At 38.9% G+C, this 23,844-nt stretch overlaps 1 protein-coding gene and 1 pseudogene across 1 annotated transcript; both read right to left on the bottom strand.

Annotated features, from left to right (window-relative positions):
- Window positions 1-17,902: 17,902 nt before the first annotated feature.
- Window positions 17,903-18,898, bottom strand: Olfr1118 (olfactory receptor 1118). Its single transcript, NM_207632.2, has one exon. It carries the CDS (start codon window positions 18,869-18,871, stop codon window positions 17,948-17,950), a length of 924 nt encoding a protein of 307 aa, NP_997515.2. The 5' UTR covers window positions 18,872-18,898; the 3' UTR covers window positions 17,903-17,947.
- Gm13729 (predicted gene 13729) lies at window positions 22,196-22,916 on the bottom strand (annotated as a pseudogene).

Below are 23,844 nucleotides of genomic sequence, written 5' to 3'. Positions count from 1 at the left end.
AGTTTTTATCATACAGATCTTTCCCTTCCTTAGTTAGAGTCACGCCAAGATATTTTATATTATTTGTGACTATTGAGAAGGGTGTTGTTTCCCTAATTTCTTTCTCAGCCTGTTTATTCTTTGTGTAGAGAAAGGGCATTGACTTGTTTGAGTTTATTTTATATCCAGCTACTTCACCGAAGCTGTTTATCAGGTTTAGGAGTTCTCTGGTAGAATTTTTAGGGCCACTTATATATACTATCATATCAACTGCAAAAAGTGATATTTTGACTTCCTCTTTTCCAATTTGTATCCCCTTGATCTCCTTTTGTTGTCGAATTGCTCTGGCTAATACTTCAAGTACTATGTTGAAAAGGTAGGGAGAAAGTGGGCAGCCTTGTCTAGTCCCTGATTTTAGTGGGATTGCTTCCAGCTTCTCTCCATTTACTTTGATGTTGGCTACTGGTTTGCTGTAGATTGCTTTTATCATGTTTAGGTATGGGCCTTGAATTCCTGATCTTTCCAAAACTTTTATCATGAATGGGTGTTGAATCTTGTCAAATGCTTTTTCTGCATCTATGGAGATGATCATGTGGTTTTTGTCTTTGAGTTTGTTTATATAATGGATTACATTGATGGATTTTCGTATATTAAACCATCCCTGCATCCCTGGAATAAAACCTACTTGGTCAGGATGGATGATTGCTTTAATGTGTTCTTGGATTCGGTTAGCAAGAATTTTATTGAGGATTTTTGCATCGATATTCATAAGAGAAATTGGTCTGAAGTTCTCTATCTTTGTTGTGTCTTTCTGTGGTTTAGGTATCAGAGTAATAGTGGCTTCATAAAATGAGTTGGGTAGAGTACCTTCTACTTCTATTTTGTGAAATAGTTTGTGCAGAACTGGAATTAGATCTTCTTTGAAGGTCTGATAGAACTCTGCACTAAACCTGTCTGGTCCTGGGCTTTTTTTGGCTGGGAGACTATTAATAACTGCTTCTATTTCTTTAGGTGATATGGGACTGTTTAGATGGTCAACTTGATCCTGACTCAACTTTGGTACCTGGTATCTGTGAGTGAGTGGAGCAGAAGGGGCTTGTGCCCCAGGTCAGGCCTGGGTAGTCTGCTTCCCTATGTACTGCAGTCTCAGGTTCCGCACAATTGGATTGGGGCCTGCGCTGTGTTCGACTCACCAGAGGTCTTAGGATCCCGTGGGGAATCCTGTGTGGGCCCTTGCGGGTGTCAGGCAACTCTGCTGGCAAGGTAGCCCGGGGCTTGAGTGGAGCGGAAGGGGCTTGTGCCCCAGGTTAGGCTCGGGTAGTCTGCTTCCCTATATACCGCAGTCTCAGGTTCTGCGAGATTGGATTGGGGCCGGCGCTGTGTTCCACTCACTAGAGGTCTTAGGATCCCGTGGGGAATCCTGTGTGGGCCCTTGAGGGTGTCAGGCGGCTCCGCAGGCAAGGTAGCCCGGGGCTCAAGTGGAGCAGAAGGGGCTTTTGCCTCTTTCTCTTTCTTTCTCTCTTTCTCTCTCTCTCTCTCTCTCTCTCTCTCTCTCTCTCTCTCTCTCTCTCTCTCTTTCTTCCTTTCTTCCTTTCTTCCTTTCTTCCTTTCTCCCTTCCTTTCTTCCTTCCTTCCTTCCTTCCTTTCTTTCTTTCTTTCTTTCTTTCTTTCTTTCTTTCTTTCTTTCTTTCTTTCTTTCACTTATTATTTTTTTTTGAGACAGGTTTTCTCTGTGTAGCCCTGGCTGTCCTGGAACTCACTTTGTATGCAGGGCTGTCCTTGAATTCAGAAATCCACCTGCCTCTGCCTCTCAAGTGCTGGGATTAAAGGTGTGTGCCACCACCGCCTGGACACTTCTCTCTCTCAATCTTTCTCTCTCTCTCTCTCTCTCTCTCTCTCTCTCTCTCTCTCTCTCTTTCTTCTTCCTTCCTTCCTTTCTTTCTTTCTTTCTTTCTTTCTTTCTTTCTTTCTTTCTTTCTTTCTTTCTTTCATTCTTGTGTATTGGGAAGCTGCTCTTGGGCAAGTTTACTGGACCCAGGGCTAAAGCCAGGGAAGTTGCATTGGGAAGGGAGAGAGGGGTGAGAAAGAAACAGCTAGCTTGAAGAGAGAGTGAGAGAAGAGGGAAAGGAGAGAGCAAAGGCAATTCTTACAAAGGTAAACATTTTACTGGAGTTGGCTTATAGTTTCAGAAGTTCAGCCCATCATGGCAGGAAGCATGGCAGCATACAGGCAGACTTGGTGCTGTAGAAGTTGCTGAGAATTTTACATCTTAATCTGAAGGCAGCCAGGAGGAGGGTCTCTCTTCTTCACATGAGCACTAGGAGATCTTAAAGACTGCCTACACAATGACACACTTCCTCCAACAGGGCCACACTTCCTAATACTACCACTTCCCATGGTCCAAGCATATTCAAACAACCAGGTTGGGTAGGGTTGGAGGACACTTGCCATTAGGCTGAATTCTGATTGGGAGAAATAACCATCTGGAAGTCTCAGGCCTTGGTGAGTCCTCTGTCAGAGCACTGCATCCACTACCCCTCCCCAGCTCCCACAGGTCTGGTCCAAAATCCAACCTCTTTATTCAGACACATACAACTCCACATTGCTGTGCTGTTTAAGTGAAGCCCCTTTCCTGTGCCAAGGAGTCAAGCACTTGAATAGCTTCAATTAAACACACACACAAGCATGTCCATAGCATAAAAAAAAAGCCAGTATGCCCCATTCATTGACTCAAAGCAGAGTACAGAGAGCACAGTAAGAAGCTATGAACTTAGCTTGGAGCTTACAGCAGGGAGATACATTCTTTCCTTTTAATATCTCTGTGGTGATGGGAGTGTCTATTGTCTATCACCAGGGAGTCAGGACTCAGGTATCTTGGAGTACAAGCTCAGAAGGTGGATATGGTTAATGGAAATCTTTCAGAGAGAGACAAAAATGTCTTATCTTTAAAGCTGCTTTCTCTTGGAGGCTAGAGAGATGGCTGAAAGATGCTGCATCTGCCGAGCTTGATGCCAGGACATGGTTTCTGGCTGCAAAAATCTCATATTCTGGACAGTCAGAGTGACATCCACATCCCCACATCCATGGATGTAGTCCCAGCTGCTGAAATAAAGACATTCAGTTGGCTATGAAAAAAAAAAAGAGAGAGAGAGAGTACTGTGTGCTCTTCCAGAGGTCCTGAGTTCAATTCCCAGCAACTATATGTTGGCTCACAACCATTTACAAAGAGATCTGGTGCCCTCCTCTGATTTGAAGAATACATGAAAGAAGAATGCTATACACATAATAAATAAATGAATCTAAAAAAAAAAGAAAAGGAAAGGAAGGGAAGGGAAGGGAAGGGAGGAAGGAAGGAAGGAAGGAAGGAAGGAAGGAAGGAAGGAAGGAAGGAAAAGCTAGTCACTCTTACCAATTCATAACCTCACTAGCCCGCAGGCAGAGCTACTAGCATAAAGCTCTCTGTGCTTGCAAACTTCCTTTGGGATCCTGAGCCATACAAATCACAGACATTTTGAGGATGTGCTTAGCCTGTAGTTGTTCTAAGCTCACCTCTCAATATGGCTCCAAAACTCTGTTTGCCAAGGTGCAACTCACCCAGACCTTACAGTTTTGAAGGAACTTGACCTCCCCTTCTCCATCTTCCCCTTCCTTCAGCTCACCTGTCTCTCAGAAACCTTGTCTTCCCTTTCAGAGCCTTACATCTGCCAGCCTTGTGGGCCAGGAGAATGGGCACCCGAGCAGAAACCACATGTTTCTCATGCACTGTGGAGTTCTTGGCTTGGTATGAACCCATCTCTTTGGTGCATTTAGCAGCTAACATGATATTGTTGCTGCCACTGGTTGGTACTGTCCGCCTGTTTTCCTGGCATCTTCACATACCTGTTGTGAGGTCAGCTGGGGTTAAGCTGTGCTTCCTCATGTACCCAAAGATATTTCATATTATTTAATGCTATTGTGAATGATGTTGTTTTCGTGACTTCTTTCCCAGACATTTTATAATTTCTATATAGGAAGGTCATTTGTCACAGTATGTCCCACAGTATACCCCCACCCCTTGCCACACATTTTCACTTTCAAGTGTTCCTTGCAATGAGTCACTAATTCAGTTCAAGTCCCCTGTCCTCTCTCAAACCATCAGTATTGGATCCACAAAGGCACTCTTCCTAGTTATTCTGCTGCTGCCCTGTGTCATGGAGATCTTGCAGCTTTGGGCCAGCAGGATAGGCCCTTTTTCATGCTCCAAACTTTTGAGAGATGATGTAGATTTGAGAGTGGATCAACTCAAAGCCATGAATCTAGGCCTTAGTAGTAACAGTACTGGTTAGCTTTCAGCTTTCTTGAATCATGCAGGGAAAAGTCCAAACCACTGCTCTAGTTAGGCAAACCAGTGCCTCCACCAGCAGAAGGCGGGACCTGGTCTCATGCCCTCTCTCCTGTCTCATCCACATCCATGACTACAAGGTGCTCCTGCAAGTGCAAGCTGGAGGAAGTTCTGTACACTCATTGGACATGTATGTGGTCCCACATAGACCAGAGATGTTCCCATGTTTTCTAGTGGTAATATGAACCACCAACAATGACATTGACCTCTCTGCACAGCCACAGACAGATACATGTCCCAACCCCAGTTTAAGCAATTAATGGAACTTTCAACATGGCCTCAAGTCATTGTGCAGGCTACTCACAACAGGCTCTTTCTCTCCCACTTAATGTCTCCAGTTCCATTTCTCTTTATAATGCTCAGAATCTGCTGCTCTGCTTCTATCCCAACTTTCCAACTCATGTGCACATAGTAGTAGCTTCTGCTGCAGCAGACCACATGGCTCACGGGCCTCTGGGTATCTCCAGCCAGCCAGTGTCACTTGGCAGCAGGTAAGCCTGTGTGTCCCCACGGATCTTCAAATATTTATGTATGTTGTTCCACCTCTTTATCGATGGATGAAATCATTTGATCATAATTACAGTGGATGCTTTTGATGAAATCTTGAATTCAGATGCCAGTATTTTATTATTTTTGCATCTATGTTTATAAGGGAAATTCTTCTGTAATTGTATTACTTTGTTGGGACTTTATGTGTTTTTGAATATCAGATACCTTTATAAACTAAAGAGGGAAATATTCCTTCCATTTCAAATTTTTAATAAATTTGAGTATTGGCAATAACCGGTAGAATTCTTTTTGTTTTTTTTTTTTTTTTTAGTTTTTTTTTACTAGATATTTTCTTTATTTACATTTGAAATGTTATCCCTTTTCCTAGTTTCCCCTCTGAAAATCTCCTATTCCCTCCCCCCTACCACTGCTCCCCATCCCACCCATTTATCATTCCTGATCCTGGCATTCCTCTATACTAGGGCATAGAGCCTTCACGGGCCAAGGACTTCTCCTCTCATTTATGACCAAATAGGCCATCCTCTGCTACAAATATGGCTAGAGCCACAAGTTCCTACATGTGTTTTCTTTGATTGATGGTATAGTTCCAAGGAGCTCTAAGGGTACTGGTTAGTTCATATTGATGTTCATTCTATGGGGCTTCAGTCCCTTCATCTCCTTGGGAACTTTCTCTGGCTCCTTCATTGGGGGAACTTGTGCTCCATCCAATGGATGACTGTGAGCATGCACTTCTGTATTTACCAGGCACTGGCAGAGCCTCACAGGACACAGCTATATCAGGTTCCTATCAGCAGGCTCTTGTTGGCTTCTGCCTAGTGTCTGAGTTTGTTGGTTTTTTAGGATTGGATCCCCAAGTGGGACAAAATTCTTACTTAAAATCACCTGTCTAAGGCTTTTTACTGTTGAAATTGTTAGGTTACATTTAGTCACAACCTCTATTTTATTAGGGGGCATTGTTCTATTTAAATTATATATCTGGTCTTGATTTAACACTGGTAAGTGAAATGTACAAAGAAAATCGTCCTTTTTAAAATTTTTCCAATTTGGTGGGATACAGGATTTTAGATTCTTCCATATGACTTTTTTGCATTTCATTGTTGTCTCTTGTTAATTTAGTTATTACCTCTCTCTCTCTCTCTCTCTCTCTCTCCCTCTCTCTCTCTCTCTCTCTCTCTCTCTCTCTCTCTCTCTCTCTCTCTCTCTCTCTCTCTCTCTCTCTTTTCCTGGAGGAGGGTCTCTCAATCTTACTCATTTTCTCAAGCAAGTAACTCTGTTACATTGATTCTTCATATTGCTTCTTTGTTTCTATTTTATTGATTTCAGCTTTGAGTTTTATAGTGTTTCTTATTTTTTAATACTTTTTATTGGGTATTTTCCTCATTTATATTTCCAATGCTATCCCAAAAGTCCCCCATATCCTCCCCCCCCCCACTCCCCTACCCACCCACTCCAATTTTTGGACCTGGCGTTCCACTGAATGGGACAGATAAAGTTTGCAAGTCCAATGGGCCTCTCTTTCCAGTGATGGCCGACTAGGCCATCTTTTGATACATATGCAGTTAGAGTCAAGAGCTCCGGGGTACTGGTTAGTTCATAATGTTGTTTCACCTATAGGGTTGCAGTTCCCTTTTGCTACTTGGGTACTTTCTCTAGCTCCTCCATTGGGGGCCCTGTGATCCATTCAATAGCTGACTGTGAGCATCCACTTCTGTGTTTGCTAGGCCCTGGCATAGTCTCACAAGAGATAGCTATATATGGGTCCTTTCAGCAAAATCTTGCTAGTGTATGCAATGGTGTCAGCGTTTGGAAGCTGATTATGGGATGGATCCCTGGATATGGCAATCACTAAATGGTCCATCCTTTTGTCACAGCTCCAAATTTGTCTCTGTAACTCATACCATGGGTGTTTTGTTGCCAATTCTAAGAAGGGGCAAAGTGTCCAAAGTTTGGTCTCCATTCTTCTTGAGTTTCATGCATTTAGCAAATTATATCTTATATCTTGGGTATCCTAAGTTTCTGGGCTAATATCCACTTATCAGTGAGTACATATTGTGTAAGTTCCTTTGTGATTGGGTTACCTCACTCAGGATGATGCCCTCCAAGTCCATCCATTTGCCTAGGAATTTCATAAATTCATTCCTTTTAATAGCTGTGTAGTACTCCATTGTGTAAATGTACCACATTTTCTGTATCCATTCCTCTGTTGAGGGGCATGTGGGTTCTTTCCAGCTTCTGGCTATTATAAATAAGGCTGCTATGAACATAGTGGAGCATGTGTCCTTCTTACCAGTTGGGACATCTTCTGGATATATGCCCAGGAAAGGTGTTGCAGGATCCTCTGGTAGTACTAGGTCCAATTTTCTGAGGAACCGCCAGACTGATTTCCAGAGTGGTTGTACAAGCTTGCAATCCCACCAACAATGGAGGAGTGTTCCTCTTTGTCCACGTCCTTGCCAGCATCTGCTGTCACCTGAAATTTTGATCTTAGCCATTCTGACTGGTGTGAGGTGGAATCTCAGGTTTGTTTTGATTTGCATTTCCCTGATGAATAAGGATGTTGTATATTTTTTTCAGGTGCTTCTCTGCCATTTGGTATTTCTCAGGTGAATATTCTTTGTTCAGCTCTGAGCCCCATTTTTTAATGGGGTTATTTGATTTTCTGGAGTCCACCCTCTTGAGTTCTTTATATATATTGGATATTAGTCCCTATCCGATTTGGGATAGGTAAAGATCCAATCTGTTGGTGGTCTTTTTGTCTTATTGACAGTGTCTTATTCCTTGCAGAAGCTTTGCAATTTTATGAGTTCCCATTTATTGATTCTCGATCTTACAGCACAAGCCATTGCTGTTGTATTCAGGAATTTTTCCCCTCTACCCATAGCTTCGAGACTTTTCCCTACTTTTTCCTCTACAAGTTTCAGTGTCACTGGTTTTATGTGGAGTTCCTTAATCAACTTAGATTTGACCTTAGTACAAGGAGATAGAAATGGATCAATTTGTAATCTTCTACATGATAACCGCCAGTTGTGCCACCACCATTTGTTGAAAATGCTGTCTTTTTTCCACTGGATGGTTTTAGCTCCCTTGTCAAAGATCAAGTGACCGTAGGTGTGCGGCTTCATCTCTAGGTCTTCAATTCTGTTCCATTGGTCTACTTGTCTGTCGATATACCAGTACCATGCAGTTTTTATCACAATTGCTCTGTAGTACAGCTTTAGGTCGGGCATGGTGATTCCACCAGAGGTTCTTTTATCCTTGAGAAGAGTTTTTGCTATCCTAGGTTTTTTGTTATTCCAGATGAATCTGCCGATTGCCCTTTCTAATTTGTTGAAGAATTCAGTTGGAATTTTGATGGAGATTTCATTGAATCTGTAGATTGCTTTTGGCAAGATAGCCATTTTTACTATATTGATCCTCCCAATCCATGAGCATGGGAGATCTTTCCAACTTCTGAGGTCTTCTTTAATTTCTTTCTTCAGAGACTTGAAGTTCTTATCACACAGATCTTTCACTTCCTTAGTTAGAGTCATGCCAACGTATTTTATATTATTTGTGACTATTGAGAAGGGTGTTGTTTCCCTAATTTCTTTCTCAGCCTGTTTATCCTCTGTGTACAGAAAGGCCATTTACTTGTTTGAGTTAATTTTGTATCCAGCTACTTCATTGAAGCTGTTTATCAGGTTTAGGAGTTCTCTGGTGGAATTTTTAGGGTCACTTATATATACTATCATATCATCTGCAAAAAGTGATATTTTGACTTCTTCTTTTCTAATTTGTATCTCCTTGATCTCCTTTTGTTGTCGAATTGCTCTGGCTAGGACTTCAAGTACTATGTTGAAGAGGTAGGTTGAAAGTGGGCAGCCTTGTCTAGTCCCTGATTTTAGTGAGATTGCTTCAAACTTCTCACCATTAACTTTGATGTTGGCTACTGGTTTGCTGTAGATTGCTTTTATCATGTTTACGTATGGGCCTTCAATTCTTGATCTTTCCAAGACTTTTATCATGAATGGGTGTTGGATCTTGTCAAATGCTTTTTCTGCAACTAAGGAGATGATCATGTGGTTTTTGTTTTTGAGTTTGTTTATATAATGGATTACATTGATGGATTTCCATATATTAAACCATCCCTGCATCCCTGGGATGAAACCTACTTGGTCAGGATGCATGATTGTTTTGATGTGTTCTTGGATTCGGTTAGCAAGAACTTTATTGAGGAATTTTTCATCGACATTCATAAGGGAAATTGGTCTGAAGTTCTCTATGTTTGTTGGGTCTTTTTGTGGTTTAGGAATCAGAGTAATTGTTGCTTCATAGAATGAGTTGGGTAGAGTACCTTTGGTTTTTATTTTGTGGACTAGTTTGTGAAGAACTGGGATTAGGTCATCTTTGAAGGTCTGATAGATCTCTGCACTAAACCCATCTGGTCCTGGACTTTTTTTTTTTGTTGGGAAACTTTTAATGACTGCTTCTATTTCTTTAGGGGATATAGGACTGTTTTGATCATTAACCTGATCTTGATTTAATTTTGGTACCTGGTATCTGTCTAGACACTTGTCCATTTCATTCAGGTTCTCCAGTTTTGTTTAGTATAGCCTTTTGTAGAAGGATCTGACGGTGTTTTGGATTTCTTCAGAATCTGTTGTTATGTCTTCCTTTTCATTTCTCATTTTGTTAATTAGGATTCTGTCCCTTGCCCTCTAGTGAGTCTGGCTAAGGGTTTATCTATCTTGTTGTTTTTCTCAAAGAGCAGGTCCTGGATTGGTTGATTCTTTGAATGGTTCTTCTTGTTTCCACTTGGCTGATTTTGCCCCTGAGTTTGATTATTTCCTGCAGTCTACTCCTCTTGGGTGAATTTGCTTCCTTTTGTTCTAGAGCTTTTAGGTGTGTTGTCAAGCTCCTAGTATATGCTCTCTCTAGTTTCTTTTTGGAGGTACTCAGAGCTATGAGTTTTCCTCTTAGAAATGCTTTCATTGTGTCTCCATAAGTTTGGGTATGTTGTGGCTTCATTTTCATTAAACTCTAAAATGTCCTTAATTTCTTTCTTTATTCCTTCCTTGATCAACGTATCATTGAGAGGAGTGTTGTTCAGTTTCCACGTGAATGTTGGCTTTCTATTATTTATTTTGTTATTGAAGACAAGCCTTAGTCCATGGCGATCTGATAGGATGTATGGGGAAATTTCAAAATTTTTGTATATGTTCAGGCCTGTTTTGTGACCAATTATGTGCTCAGTTTTGGAGAAGGGACAATTAGGTGCTGAGAAGAAAGTATATTCTTTTGTTTTAGGATAATATGTTCTGTAGATATCTGTCAGATCCACTTGTTTCATAACTTCTATTAGTTTCAATGTGTCCCTATTTAGTTTCTGTTTTCATGATCTGTCCATTGGTGAAAGTGATGTGTTGAATTCTCCCACTATTATTGTGTGAGGTACAATGTGTGCTTTGAGCTTTAATAAAGTGTCTTTAATGAATGTGGCTGCCCTTGTATATGGAGCATAGATATTCAGAATTAATAGTTCCTCTTGGAGGATTTTACCTTTGATGAGTATGAAGTGCCCCACCTTGTCTTTTTTGATGACTTTGGGTTGGAAGTCAATTTTATTATATATTAGAATGGCTACTAAAGCTTGTTTGTTCATACCATTTGCTTGGAAAATTGCTTTCCAGCTGTTCATTCTGGGGTAGTTTCTATCTTTTTCTCTGAGATGAGTTTCCTGTAAGCAGCAAAATGTTGGGTCTTGTTTGTGTAGCCAGTTTGTTAGTCTATGTCTTTTTATTGGGGAGTTGAGTCCATTGATATTAACAGATATTAAGGAAAAGTAATTGTTGCTTCCTGTTATTTTTGTTGTTTAAGTTGGCATTCTGTTCTTGTGGTGTCTTCTTTTAGGGTTGTTGAGGGATTACCTTCTTTCTTTTTCTAGGGTGTGGATCTCGTTCTTGTATTTTTTTTTTCTGTTATTATCCTTTGAAGGGCTGGATTTGTGGAAAGATAATGCGTGATTTTGTTTTGTTGTGGAATACTTTAGTTTCTCCATCTATGGTAATTGAGAGTTTGGCTGGGTATAGTAGCCTGGGCTGGCATTTGTGTTCTCTTAGTGTCTGTATAACATCTGTCCAGGCTCTTCTGGCTTTCATAGTCTCTGGTGAAAAGTCTGGTGTAATTCTGATAGGTCTGCCTTTTTATGTTACTTAACCCTTTTCCGTTACTACTTTTTATATTCTATCTTGATTTATTAAATTTGTTGTTTTGATTATCATGTGTTGGGAGTAATTTCTTTTCTGGTCCAGTCTATTTGGAGTTCTGTAGGCTTCTTTTATGTTCATGGGCATCTCTTTCTTTAGGTTTGGGAAGTTTTTCTTCTATAATTTTGTTGAAGATATTTGCTGGCCCTTTAAGTTGAAACTCTTAATTTTCATCTACTCCTATTATCCGTAGGTTTGGTCTTCTCATTGTGTCCTGGATTTCCTGGATGTTATGAGTTAGGATCTTTTTGCATTTTGTATTTTCTTTGATTGTTGTGCCGATGTTCTCTATGGAGTCTTCTGCACCTGAGATTCCCTCTTCCATCTCTTGTATTCTGTTGCTGATGCTCACATCTATGGTTCCTGATTTCTTTCCTAGGTTTTCTATCTCCAGCGTTGCCTCACTTTGGGTTTTCTTTATTGAGTCTACTTCCCTTTCTAGGTATTGGATGGTTTTGTTAGATTCCATCACCTGTTTGGTCGTGTTTTCCTGCAATTCTTTAAGGGATTTTTGTGCTTCCTCTTTAAGGTCTTCTACCTGTTTAGCGGTGTTCTCCTGTATTTCTTTAAGTGAGTTATTAAAGTCCTTCTTGATGTCCTCTACCATCATCATGAGATATGCTTTTAAATTCGGGTCTAGCTTTTCGGGTGTATTGGGGTGCCCAGGACTGGGCGAGGTGGGAGTGCTGTTTTCTGATGATGGTGAGTGGTCTTGGTTTCTGTTAGTAAGATTCTTGGGTTTACCTTTCACCATCTGGCAATCTCTGGAGTTAGTTGTTATAGTTGTCTCTTGTTAGAAATTATTCCTCTAGTCATTCTGTTAGCCTCTATCAGCAGACCTGGGAGACTAGCTCTCTCCTCTGAGTTTCAGTGGTCAGACTGCTCTCTGCAGGCAAGCTCTCCTCTTATAGGGAAGGTGCATAATTATCTGGAGTTCAGAACTCACTCCTGGCAGAAGATGAAAGTCTGAAACAGGACCTGTCCCAGAAGCTGTGTTGCTTAGGCCTGTCAAAAAAGCTGTTAGCTTCTGTATTCCACACTCTCACCTGCATAGACTAGTCTTGGAGGGATCCAGGAACTAAGATGACTCCCCCAGGCACTCCAGAAAATCCCTCCCGGGCAGGGAGGACACCTCTCCTTTGACAGGGAAGGTGCCCGGATATCTGGAACCCAATATGACGTCTGTCTCAGAAGCTGTCCTCAAAGGGCCTTTGGGGTGTCCTCCAACTCTGTGCCCAGGTGACCGAGTGCTGGAGCTGACTGTAAGGGACTTGTGACCATGGTCAGGCCGGGTTTCCTGCTTTCCTCATATTGTCTTAGGTACTGCATGATTGGATTGGAATAGAAGTTGTGTTCCACTCACTGGTGGTCTTAAGATCTCATTGATAGTCCTCTAGGGGACTTTGGGAGTATTTGCCAACTCCTCGCCCAGGGTGACCCGGTGCTGGCACTGACCTGAAGGGATTTGTGACCCTGGTCTGGCCGGGTTTCCTGCTTCCCTAATGCTGTCTCAGGTCCTGTACAACTGGATTGGAACAGAAGTTGTGTTCCACTCAAAGGTGTTCCTAAGATCGAGTGGAGAGTCCTCTAGAGGACCTTGGGTGAGGGGGGTGGCACCAACTCCGCACCCTCTATAGGACTTTTCATCATGAATTGGAATTGTATTTTTTTCAAAGGCCACTTTTATGTCTAATGAAATGATTATATGTTGTCTGTCATTCAGGTTATTTATGGCTTGTATCACATTGAGTGATTATGTTGGTAAAACTATCCTTCCATGTGTGGAATGATGTCTTTTTTATAATAGATGATATCCAATTTGATGTGTGTTTGCATTCAACTTGTAGGTATTTTTTCTAAATATTTTTACATGTATATTCATAAATCAACTTGGTCCCATTATTTGCTTTTTTGTTGGATCTTTGTGCTTTTTAGATATCAAGATAATTGTGGCCTTATAGAAAGATTGAGAACATGCTCCATCTGTTTCATATGTTAATAAGTTTTGATACTTTTCCTTATGAAATTGTAGGCATAATTCAACACAACTATGGACACTGATATTTGACAAACAATCCAGAACTGTACCCTAAACCCCCCCCCAAAAAAAAGTGTCCATGCTGGGGTTTGAGGGAGTCCTCCAATTTGACTACAAGATATGAGTCTGCTTAAATTATACTACTCATTGGTATTGACTTAACATTGGTTGGCCATATATATTTAAAACTTTATATATTATTTTAGGCTTCCTGTTGCCTAAAGTACACATCTTTAAACTATGTCTTTATTTTTTCATCCTCAGTGAGGTAACCCAATCACAAAAGAACACACATGGTATACACTCACTGATAAGTGGATAATAGGTCAGAAGCCCAGAATACACAAGATACAATTAAGAGTCCAAATGAAGTTCATGAAGAAGGAAGACCAAAGTGTGCATAATTCTGTCCTTCCATGAAGGGGGAACAAAATACACATCGAATGAGATACAGAGATACATTGTGGAACAGAGACTGAAGGAAAGACCATCTAGAGACTGCTCCACCAGCGGATCCATCCCATATACAGTCACCAAACTCAGACACTATAGTGGATACCAAAAAGTGCTTGGTGACAGGAGCCTGATATAGCTGTCTCCTGAGAGGCACTGCCAGTGCCTGACAAATACAGAGGTAGATGCTCTCTCTCAAACACTGGACTGACTACAATGTCCCCAATGAAGGAGCTACAGAAAGAACCAAAGGAGCTGAAGGAACTTGCAACCCCATAGAAGGAACAACAAGATGAACCAAGCATTACCCCAGAGCTCCCAGTGACTAAACAACCAATCAAAGAATACACATGGGTGGACAAATGGCTCCAGCTGCATATGTAGCAGAGGGTGGCCTTGTTGGACATCAATAACAGGATAGGCCCTTGGTCCTATGAAGGCTCAATACCCCAGTGTAGGGGAATGCCAGGACAGGGAAGCAGGAGCATGTGGGTCAGTTAGCAGTGGGCTGAGAGTGTGATAGGGGGTTTTCAGAGGGGAAACCAGGAAAGTGGATAACATTTGAAATGTAAATAAAGAAAATATCTAATAAAAACAAATATGTCATTATTTTTTCCTGGAATACTCAATACCTGTTGTGATGTGTCCCTTTTTATTTCTATTTTTATTAATTTGAGTTCTTACATTTCATCTTTTAATTTGGCTAAGGATTTATTAATGTTACTGATTTTTATTGAAGAAACAATTTTGTGTTTTGTTCTATTTTGTTATTGATTTGAGATATCTCTTTTTGATTGTTTATTTTCCATAGTTATTTAAATATTTATTTTGAAAATAGAAAAAGGGTGCTGGATATGGGAACATACATTTTTAAATCTCAACTATCTCATCTATTGTAAGTAAGGTGGAAGATCACAAGTTTCAGGCCACAGTATGATTCATAGTGAGTTCAAGGCCAGGCTGAACTACATAGTAAGATCTTAACTCAGAAATGTTAAGATGTCAATACTAAGACTATCTCCCTCTCTTTTTTTTTTTTTAAATAATATTCTTATTAGATATTTTCTTTATTTACATTTCAAATGTTATCCCTTTCCTGGCATCCCCTCTGAAAACCCCCTATTCCATTCCCCTCCACCTGCTCACAAACCCACCCACTCCCACTTTCTTGTCTTGGGATTCTCATACTCTGGGGTACCGAGCCTTCTCAGGACCAAGGACTTCTCCTCACATTGATGTCCAACAAGGCCATACTCTGCTACATATGCAGCCGGAGCCATGGGTCCCTTCAAGTGTACTCTGTTTTGTGGTTTAGTCATTGGGAGCTCTGTGGGTACTGGTTGGTTCCTCGTGTTGTTCCTCTTATGGCATTGCAAGCTCCTTCAGCTCTTTCAGTCCTTTCTCTAGCTTCTCCATTGGGGACTTTGTAGTCAGTCCAATGATTGACTGAGAGCATCCACCTCTGTATTCATCAGGCACTGGAAAAGCCTCTCAGGGACAGCTGTATCAGGCTCCTGTCATCAAGCACTTGTTGGCATCCACGATAGTGTATGAGTTTGGTGATTGTATATGGGATGGATCCACCGGTGGGGCAGTCTCTGGACAGTTTTTCCTTCAGTCTCTGCTCTACACTATATTTCTGTATCTCTTCCCATGGGTATTTCGTTTTGGCTTCTAAGAATGACCGAGTTATCCATACTTGGTCTTCCTTTTTCATGAGCTTCATTTAGCGTGTGAATTTTATCTTGGGTATTCTGTGTTTCTGGGCTAATATTCACTTATCAGTGCGTGTATACTATGTGTGTTCTTTTGTGATGGTGTTACCTCAGTCAGGATGATATTTTCTAGTTCCATCTATTTGCCAAAAAATTTCATAAATTCATTGTTTTTAATAGCTGAGTCATATGACATTGTGTAAATGTACCACATTTTCTGTATCCATTCCTCAGTTGAGGGACATATGGGTTCTTTCGAGCTTCTGGCTACTATAAATAAGGCTGCTATGAACATAATGGAGCATGTGCCCTTATTCCACGTTGGAGCATCTTCTGGATATATGCCCAGGAGTGGTATTGCTTGTTACTCCTGCCATAGGATTACTACTGTATATTTATAAAGAATTTTGTCTTATTTTTAAAACATTGACTTTCTCCTGAAATATATATTCATGCACAGATTTTGAATTGCTTATATAAACCATTGTGGTCCTATTCCTATATTATCATGTAGGGGATTGTGTGTGGTAGATATAGATGCTTGTATGTGTGTGTACTAAGTCTTACCTTCAATCATGGTTCATCTCATTGCTTTTATCTTTTATTTAAAATAGTTTTTTTCTAACAAAATATATGTGATAATATTTCTCTCTTTTCTATCCTTCCCATTTTCTTCATATTGTTTTCAGTTTCTCCTTAACTCCCATCCCATGTAGCTCCATTAATTTTATGCCTATTAGTAAAAATAAAACAAAACACACCCAAAACCAAAAAACTGTAAAAACAAAATAATACCACAAAACAGCCTACCTGAAGGCACAAGAATCAGAGATTCACACATTCACACAATGAGGAATTTAATAAAAATATTAACCTGAAAAATATATACCAAGTTAACCTAGTAAAGATGACTGGAGACTCTGCATTCTGCCTTACCCTCTGTAAGTTCACGCTGGCTCTCACTGTTTCAATCTCCACTTCCACAGGATTTTATCTTGTCCATAATTGAATTAATCATACAATATTTCTGTCAAAACTGATTTGAATATTTTCTGATTTTAATTTTGACAATATTTTGTGGGATAAGTTTAAACATTTCAATTCAAAATTTCATTTTGAGTGAAATCTTAGTAGGAATGTTTGCGTTCAGTATATGTTTGACTCAATACAGTTGAAATTATTATTGCTTTTCATTCTGGTATATAAAAATATAATCATGAATGAAGTGAATTTAGTGATGTACATTACCATATGAAATATTTTATGGTTAAATCAAAGATAAAAATTCTGAAATATGTAACAGATATGAATCTAGATCTAATACGTTAAATTTTTTAGCCATAATTTTAACACATTATGACATTTTTATTTCTCAGTAAATATTATGGAATCTAGGATATAGAAAAAAATGTATCTGGTGTAAAATGTTTATGTTTCAGTTGTTGATAAAAATAATCCCAGAGATCTATCATGGGATGAGTCAAGGCAGAGGATTTTTACTTTTCTGATAGGTGAATAAGGCAATAAAACTTCTGTCACTGTCTCTGTCTCTGTCTCTGTCTCTGTCTCTGTCTCTGTCTCTGTCTCTGTCTCAGACTCTTTCTCTGTCCTCTCTCTCTTCTCTCTTTCTCTCTCTGTCTCTCTCTCTACATATATATACACACATATATATGTACATACATACATTATATACACATATACACGCATATATATGTATATAATGTATGTAGGTATACACACACACACACACACACACACACACACATATATATATATATATATATATATATATATATATATATATATATATGTCTAACATACCTAAGATATATCATTAAAATAATATATTACATTTAGATATTTTAAAGTGAAATATTTGGTGCATTCCATTTCTAAACAGATTGCTAAAGCAAATATAAGTATTCTAATAGAAATATAAGAAAGTAAGTGCATGAATAGATATGTGTCTCATAAGCCTATGGACTATAGGAATACAGAGATTTGAAGAACAAGAGATCAGAGGTCAAGCAAAAAATGACGTCTATTTTCACCATCAAATTTCTTCTTTAAAAAAAAGATATTTGAAACATGATCACTATGTGTTATGGTAAAAAGCAAAACAAAACAAATATTCACAAAGCAAAAAGGCAAAGAACAAACCTATGTCTACATACAGTAATGTGTGGACATACATCAGAGGTCAGATACATATAGCTCCTAACCAGTGAAATCAACAATAACAAAAACTTGGAAAACAACAGCCATGATAAATCCAAACATAAGAACAGAAGACAGAAAATCCTATGAAGACTAACACATTTAGACAAAGCTTATTTTAGCAAGTGACCCCAAACCTTGGGGATAATATACAATTAACTGTCTTACACTGAGTTGAACAAGTAACCTAGAAATACAGTAGTTAATAATGTGAGCATAGATGGATATGATAAATAATAGTTTTACATTGACTTAGTTAAATTTTATATCCAGTACACCTGATAAAATAAACTCTATGAAAAGTCTCTTAAACAATATATGTTATTATTCAAATACTCAATAAAAGACTTTATTCATTAAGATTTGCAGCACCAAGCTTGAATTTCAAATTGTATGCATCTGTATTTTTCTATTTTACGTTTTTCCACCATATCAGTAACTTACTGTGTAATTTTCTCAGTGCCATCATGATATCTTTGTTCCTCAGAGTATATATAATAGGATTCAAAGCTGGGATCAAAATGGTGTAGAAAAGAGATAGCAGCTTCCCCATTCCTTCTGACTGACTTTGTTTGGGCTGTAAGTAAGTAATGCTTGCTGTTCCATAGAACAAGACTACAACTATCAGGTGGGATGAGCAGGTGGAAAAAGCCTTGGCCATCCCTTTGGCTGAAGACAGTTTCATAATGTTGCAGATAATCTTGATGTAGGAGACAATGATTAGCAGAAATGGAACCATAACAAACACCACTGCAACAACATACACTGCAACTGTATTCATAAAGATGTCACCACAAGCAAGCTTGAGAAGTGGGGGGATGTCACAGAAAAAGTGATCTATTTTGTTAGAAGCACAAAAGTGAAGGGAGAATATCTGGTAGGTCTGCCCAATTTGTACAGGAATCCCACTGATCCAAGAGGCAGCTACCAGCTGTAAACACACTTTATTCTTCATAAGTAGAGAATATTGTAGAGGGTGGCAGATAGCCACATAACGATCATAGGCCATAGCTGCTAGCAAGAGGCACTCTGTGGCTCCCAACATAAGGACAAAATACATTTGTGTTGCACAGGCAAACACAGAAATGTTTCCTTTTAGTGTATATAGATCCATAAGCATTCTTGGAATAGTAGCTGTTACATAACAGATTTCCAAAAAAGAAAAGTTGCTAAGGAAAAAATACATAGGAGTATGGAGAGCAGGGTCAGTTTTTGCTAACACTATTATAATGCTGTTGCACAACAGAATTGTCATATACATAAATAAAAATACCATAAACAGCACCCACTGCAAATGAGGAACATTAGAAAACCCAAGAAGAATAAATTCCATCAATGTGGAGGCATTCAACTTTTCTCGTTTGAATAGGTCTTCATCTGTAGATGTGGTAAATTTGAAAAAGATAGTTTAATTGCACTTTCAAAAAATTTAATTCTTAAGATAACTGAATCATAGGCATGTATGACACATGATATATAAGTTCCCATTTGTTTAACTCAGATTCTTTGAAGAGTTGACACTTCCAAAATCAATGAATTTTTTTAAGTCAATTCAATACGTAAATATATTTCACTGAAGTATTTTGTGATATGCATATATACAAATGTTGTAATTTACTAGTGTATACTATGGACAAACATCATTTACCACTGAGAGATGATTCTGTTAAGTTATTTTTATACATCTTCTGTGTTTGTGATATTTTTCTTACTATTCTATCTTCTTTTCCACAAAGAATTTTACCTTGCAAGTTTTTGTAACTGCTCATTCAAAATGAGTTTTCAAGTCTTCCTTTTAATATTTCAATGAGAGACAATATTCTGAACATATTTTCTGATTAAAAGATCATTTATTTTGATGCTACTTTTTACCTTTTTATTCTCGATTATGCCAAGTATGGAAACCTTAGGCTCAGCACACTGCTCAACAATCTTTTTCACTAACAGCTCTCATCCATGGTATGAAAACATTTAGTACAGGTAGGACATACAACAGAGAGTTCTAGAACTTTCCTGTTCAATGAGACTTTAGTTCATTTGACAGCTATTTAAGAACAAATGAAATATTTGTTATATAATTAAGTTTATGTCAGTAAGCATAAGCTGTTTTTATACTATATTTTGTGGTGTTCTTCATGTGAATTTGTTCTCTATGATCTTTCTCTACAATTTTGAAAACTTCTTGTATATATTTCTTTTATTAGTAATAGATTTAATACAATATCAAACACAATAATTGCACTATCATGTCACTAGTATTATTTGAAATAAGTAATTTCTATTCACAATTACGAAATTGAATAAATACACGTAATCATACTAAGTAATTATGTATTTTAAGATGATATCCTCAGAATTTAATGGTTTTTGTTTCATCATTTTTGATATTCAAATTCAAAAGTATTCTAAATAATACCCCTTAGCAACACAATTAAATATTACCTTCATAGAACTTCATCAAGTTGCTTATGAAAATACAAATGCTGTTAGCCAGTGACTTAACAAACCATCCTCAAGAATACACTCCCCCAACAAAAAGTAATCCCTGGCTTTGGGCCCTCATTACTTCTAAAGTAGAAATATACTACCCCTGGGGACTGCCTTGGCTCATGTGTCAATGTAATTTTTAGTAGACACTCAGATGGTAATTGTTCTGGCTTTATTTCAGGGCCAGGATTTCTAAATGGACACATCTCTGTCATCCTTCCTTGTTGACACAGAAGACTCTCCCTTCCTAGAGAGTTCCTCTGAAAGTGAAATGATGTTTAATTGCTTAGTTTTACTGAGTAGAACGTGATGTATTATTTCAATCTGTAACAGTTGAGGATTGCAGTGGCCTGACATTCTTTCCTTTCTGAATCTTCTGACTGAAAATCAAGCCATCTTGTCTAAAAAGACATTGAGCCTTGTATTCTGCCCTATACACTAAGCTCTCTGTCTTCCATATTTAGAGGAGCATAAGACATTTTCAGAAGTAAAATTCATAATCAAAAATTGACTTTAAAAACATAAATATAAACACCCATATGGTCTTTAACAAAATCAATAGACCTCTTTAGGTGTTTATGGATCACACATTAAACACAACATAATCATTCTGCAATTGTCTCATGGGAGCAGTAACATTTTTTCATTCATCCTGCTTACATTCCTATGGCTTTTTGAGAGTTCTTTAATGAAATCTCATTGTCTTTATTTTCTGAATCCTGCTTCATTTTACAACGAAATGCTTGCCAAGCACTGTACCTCCATACATTTTTTTCTCAAATTATGAATTCTGTTCATTCTATATTATCACAAAATTACCAACTAATTTTTGGTTTTTTTTTTTTTTTTTGGTTTGTTTTGTATTGTTTCTCAAGACAGGGTTTCTCTGTATAGCCCTGGCTGTCCTGGAACTCACTCTGTAGACCAGGCTGGCCTCCAACTCAGAAATTCGCCTGCCTCTACCTCCCTAGTGCTGGGATTAAAGGTGTGCACCACCATGCCCAGCTTCCAACTAAATACTTTGTGGTTCCCCTATTTATCACAATACTAGAAATTATCTCAGAAACTAAAATGTAGCATTGTCTATGTCAGTTATTGTCAAACAAAGAACTTATCCTACAGTTACAATGTAGTACAGTTGTGTGATTAACAGTTAGGAAATTTGGTTCTACCATTTTTTAGATGATAATCGTCATCACATATACAACTGGATCTAAAAGAAAGAGTTTAAAAACAACAACTTCATATAAAAATACATAGAGTTCTCATATGTATATTTTTGCATGCATACCTGCATTATGTGTTCCTGCATATTGTGTGTGTGTGTGTGTGTTTGTGTGTGTACAATTGTGAAGGCAAGAGTTATATGGATAGAACTTTCAAGAGTCAGTTCTCTCCTTCCTTTTGTTAATGAAAGGTCTTTTCTTTCTGCTGCTTCATGGTATACTTCAGGTTAGCTGACCCGTGAATATCACGTTCTTCTCTCTCCCTCCCATCTCAGTGTAGAAATGCTAGGATTACAGATGCTCACCACCAACTTTAGGTATTCCAAAGGCTCAGAGAATCAAACGCAAGATATTAGGCTTATAGGGCAAGCACGTACCATTGCAAAGAATTACCTGGACCTGAAATATGATTTTTGAAAGCCAATTAATAGCATATATATCATTTTATAATCTGTGTGGGCCACACATGACAGGTCAATTGATATTTGTGCATTCGTCCTGTGAACTGTAAAGTAAAATTAATGGTTTCAGATAGAATATGATAGAGCTGGTATTGGTGGTTTTAAAACTTTCAGATATAAATTCAACATGTTTGGAGAGAATTAACATTCTCCAGCAAAATTCTTGCCTTTGCTGCAAGAAAACCAGTTTTTCTGTATTTTTTCAAAACCAGAAACTTTATTTCTCCAGTCCTGTATCATTCTTTGAATGTCTTTGATACTTTTTTTTGTAAGACATTTTAGAGTTTAGTGAGAAACTCAAAATAAAGATACAAATAAGAAATTTACTTTCTTTGGCCAGGCATGGTGGTACATGCCTTTAATCCCAGCATTTGGGAGGTAGAGGAAGTCGAATTTCTGAATTCGAGGCCAGCCTGGTCTACAGAGTGAATTCCAGGACAGCCATGGCTATACAGAGAAACCCTGCCTCTTTAATGTTCTAGGAAAAGTATAAGTAGAACCAAAAATTAATGAATACTGTTCCATGTTTACACCAGTATTGATTTTAGTCTTCAAACAGGAAGGTTGTGGCAGTTTAGGGAACAAGAGAAAACTAAAATTTTTCTATAGTTATTTTTTTACATGTGTAAGCTGTGCTCACAGAGAAGGCTTCTTTTACTTCTGTGTACAGGAATTCAGTTGTATATAAAATTGCACCTGCACAACAGCTGAGGGAGACTAGAAATGATGGGTCCATACAGCTCAAACCATAGTGCAGCTACCAGCTTGTAATTTTTAGGGACTACAAACAAGGTTCCTCTTAAAGGCGAACCAGAAACAACTTCTTATGTTCCTTGGGCTCTGTTATATGTTGTGGAATATACGGATACTGAGAAGGTTCAAAATTTGGTCTCCACTAGTTCCTAAAGCATCATCAATTACCCAGTCTTTTAGGACTCCATTTTGACGACCTTGTATCTCTGTCATTAAGCGTTTTAGTCCTTCAACTTCATCTTCTCCTGTGTCAAGTTCACTACCAGGTAATTTGAAGAAAGTTGTTCCCAGCTGTAGCAATAACACAGGCAGTGGTGCTCATGCACAATCACAACCCCTTCTTCTCATCCCAATCTTATCAATTTCCTCCCTCATGCACTGAAATCTGGATGCAACAGAGCTGTCCTTCACATATAGGGGTTCCTTTGTACTGAAAGTGTAATTGGTAAGCCAGCATATTGCTATATTTTAACTTATAGTGAACAGTAATAGTGTACCTTGATCCATACCCTGTTTATTCCTTCCTTCTGGTAGGATTAGAAAGAACCAGAAAGCCCTTCTGGTTGGCGCCAGCACTGGATCACCTAGGGCACCGAGTCGGCAGACACCCCATGGTCCCTAGAGGACTCTCTACTCGATCTTAGGATAACTGGTGAGTGGAACACAAAGTCTGATCCTCTCCAATCCCGTGGGACCTGAGACAGTAGTAGGGAAGCAGAACACTGGCCTGAACAGGGGCAGAAGTTCCTTCTGGTCAGTGCCAGCGCCAGGTCACCTAGGGTGCAGAGTCAGCAGACAACCCCACAGTCCTCTGAGGACTCTCCATGTGATTTTAGGATTGCTGGTGAGTGGAAAACAACATCTGTTCCAATCCAATTTTGATGGGCCCGTGACAGCAGGAACAAGGACACTAGAGATATTCCTAACCAGAGGCACAGGTTCATTTTGATCAGTTCTAGTTTACCTTGATTTCCAACAGACCAGAAAGCTCCAAGCTCTTCAAAGGAGACACTATTTCCAGGCATTGTACAAACCCAGGATCTTAGAACAACAGGATCCCAGGATAAAAGGAGCTGGGTGACACAAGTATTTCAGGGCCTCAGAGGAATTTGATTGCCAAGATCTCTGACACACCCAGAATCTCAGGTTCACAGGACTACACAATCAAAGGATCATAGAGAAAGCTGGAATCTGAGGAGTCCTGAATCAACTGGGATTATTGGAAGGACAGACTCCAATCAGATATATTGAGGGCAGCAAGCACTTGAGATAATCAGATGGCAGGAGGCAAACATAAGAATAGAAGCATCAGAAACCAAGGTTACTTGGCATCATCAGAACCAAATTCTCCCTGGATATGCCATCACATGAGAAAAGCA

This window comes from Mus musculus, chromosome 2 (assembly GCF_000001635.26).
Source record: "Mus musculus strain C57BL/6J chromosome 2, GRCm38.p6 C57BL/6J".
In the NCBI taxonomy this organism is placed as follows: Eukaryota; Metazoa; Chordata; class Mammalia; order Rodentia; family Muridae; genus Mus; species Mus musculus.
Note: the sequence above shows the minus strand (reverse complement) of the source record. Positions and strands in the feature narration are given on the sequence as shown.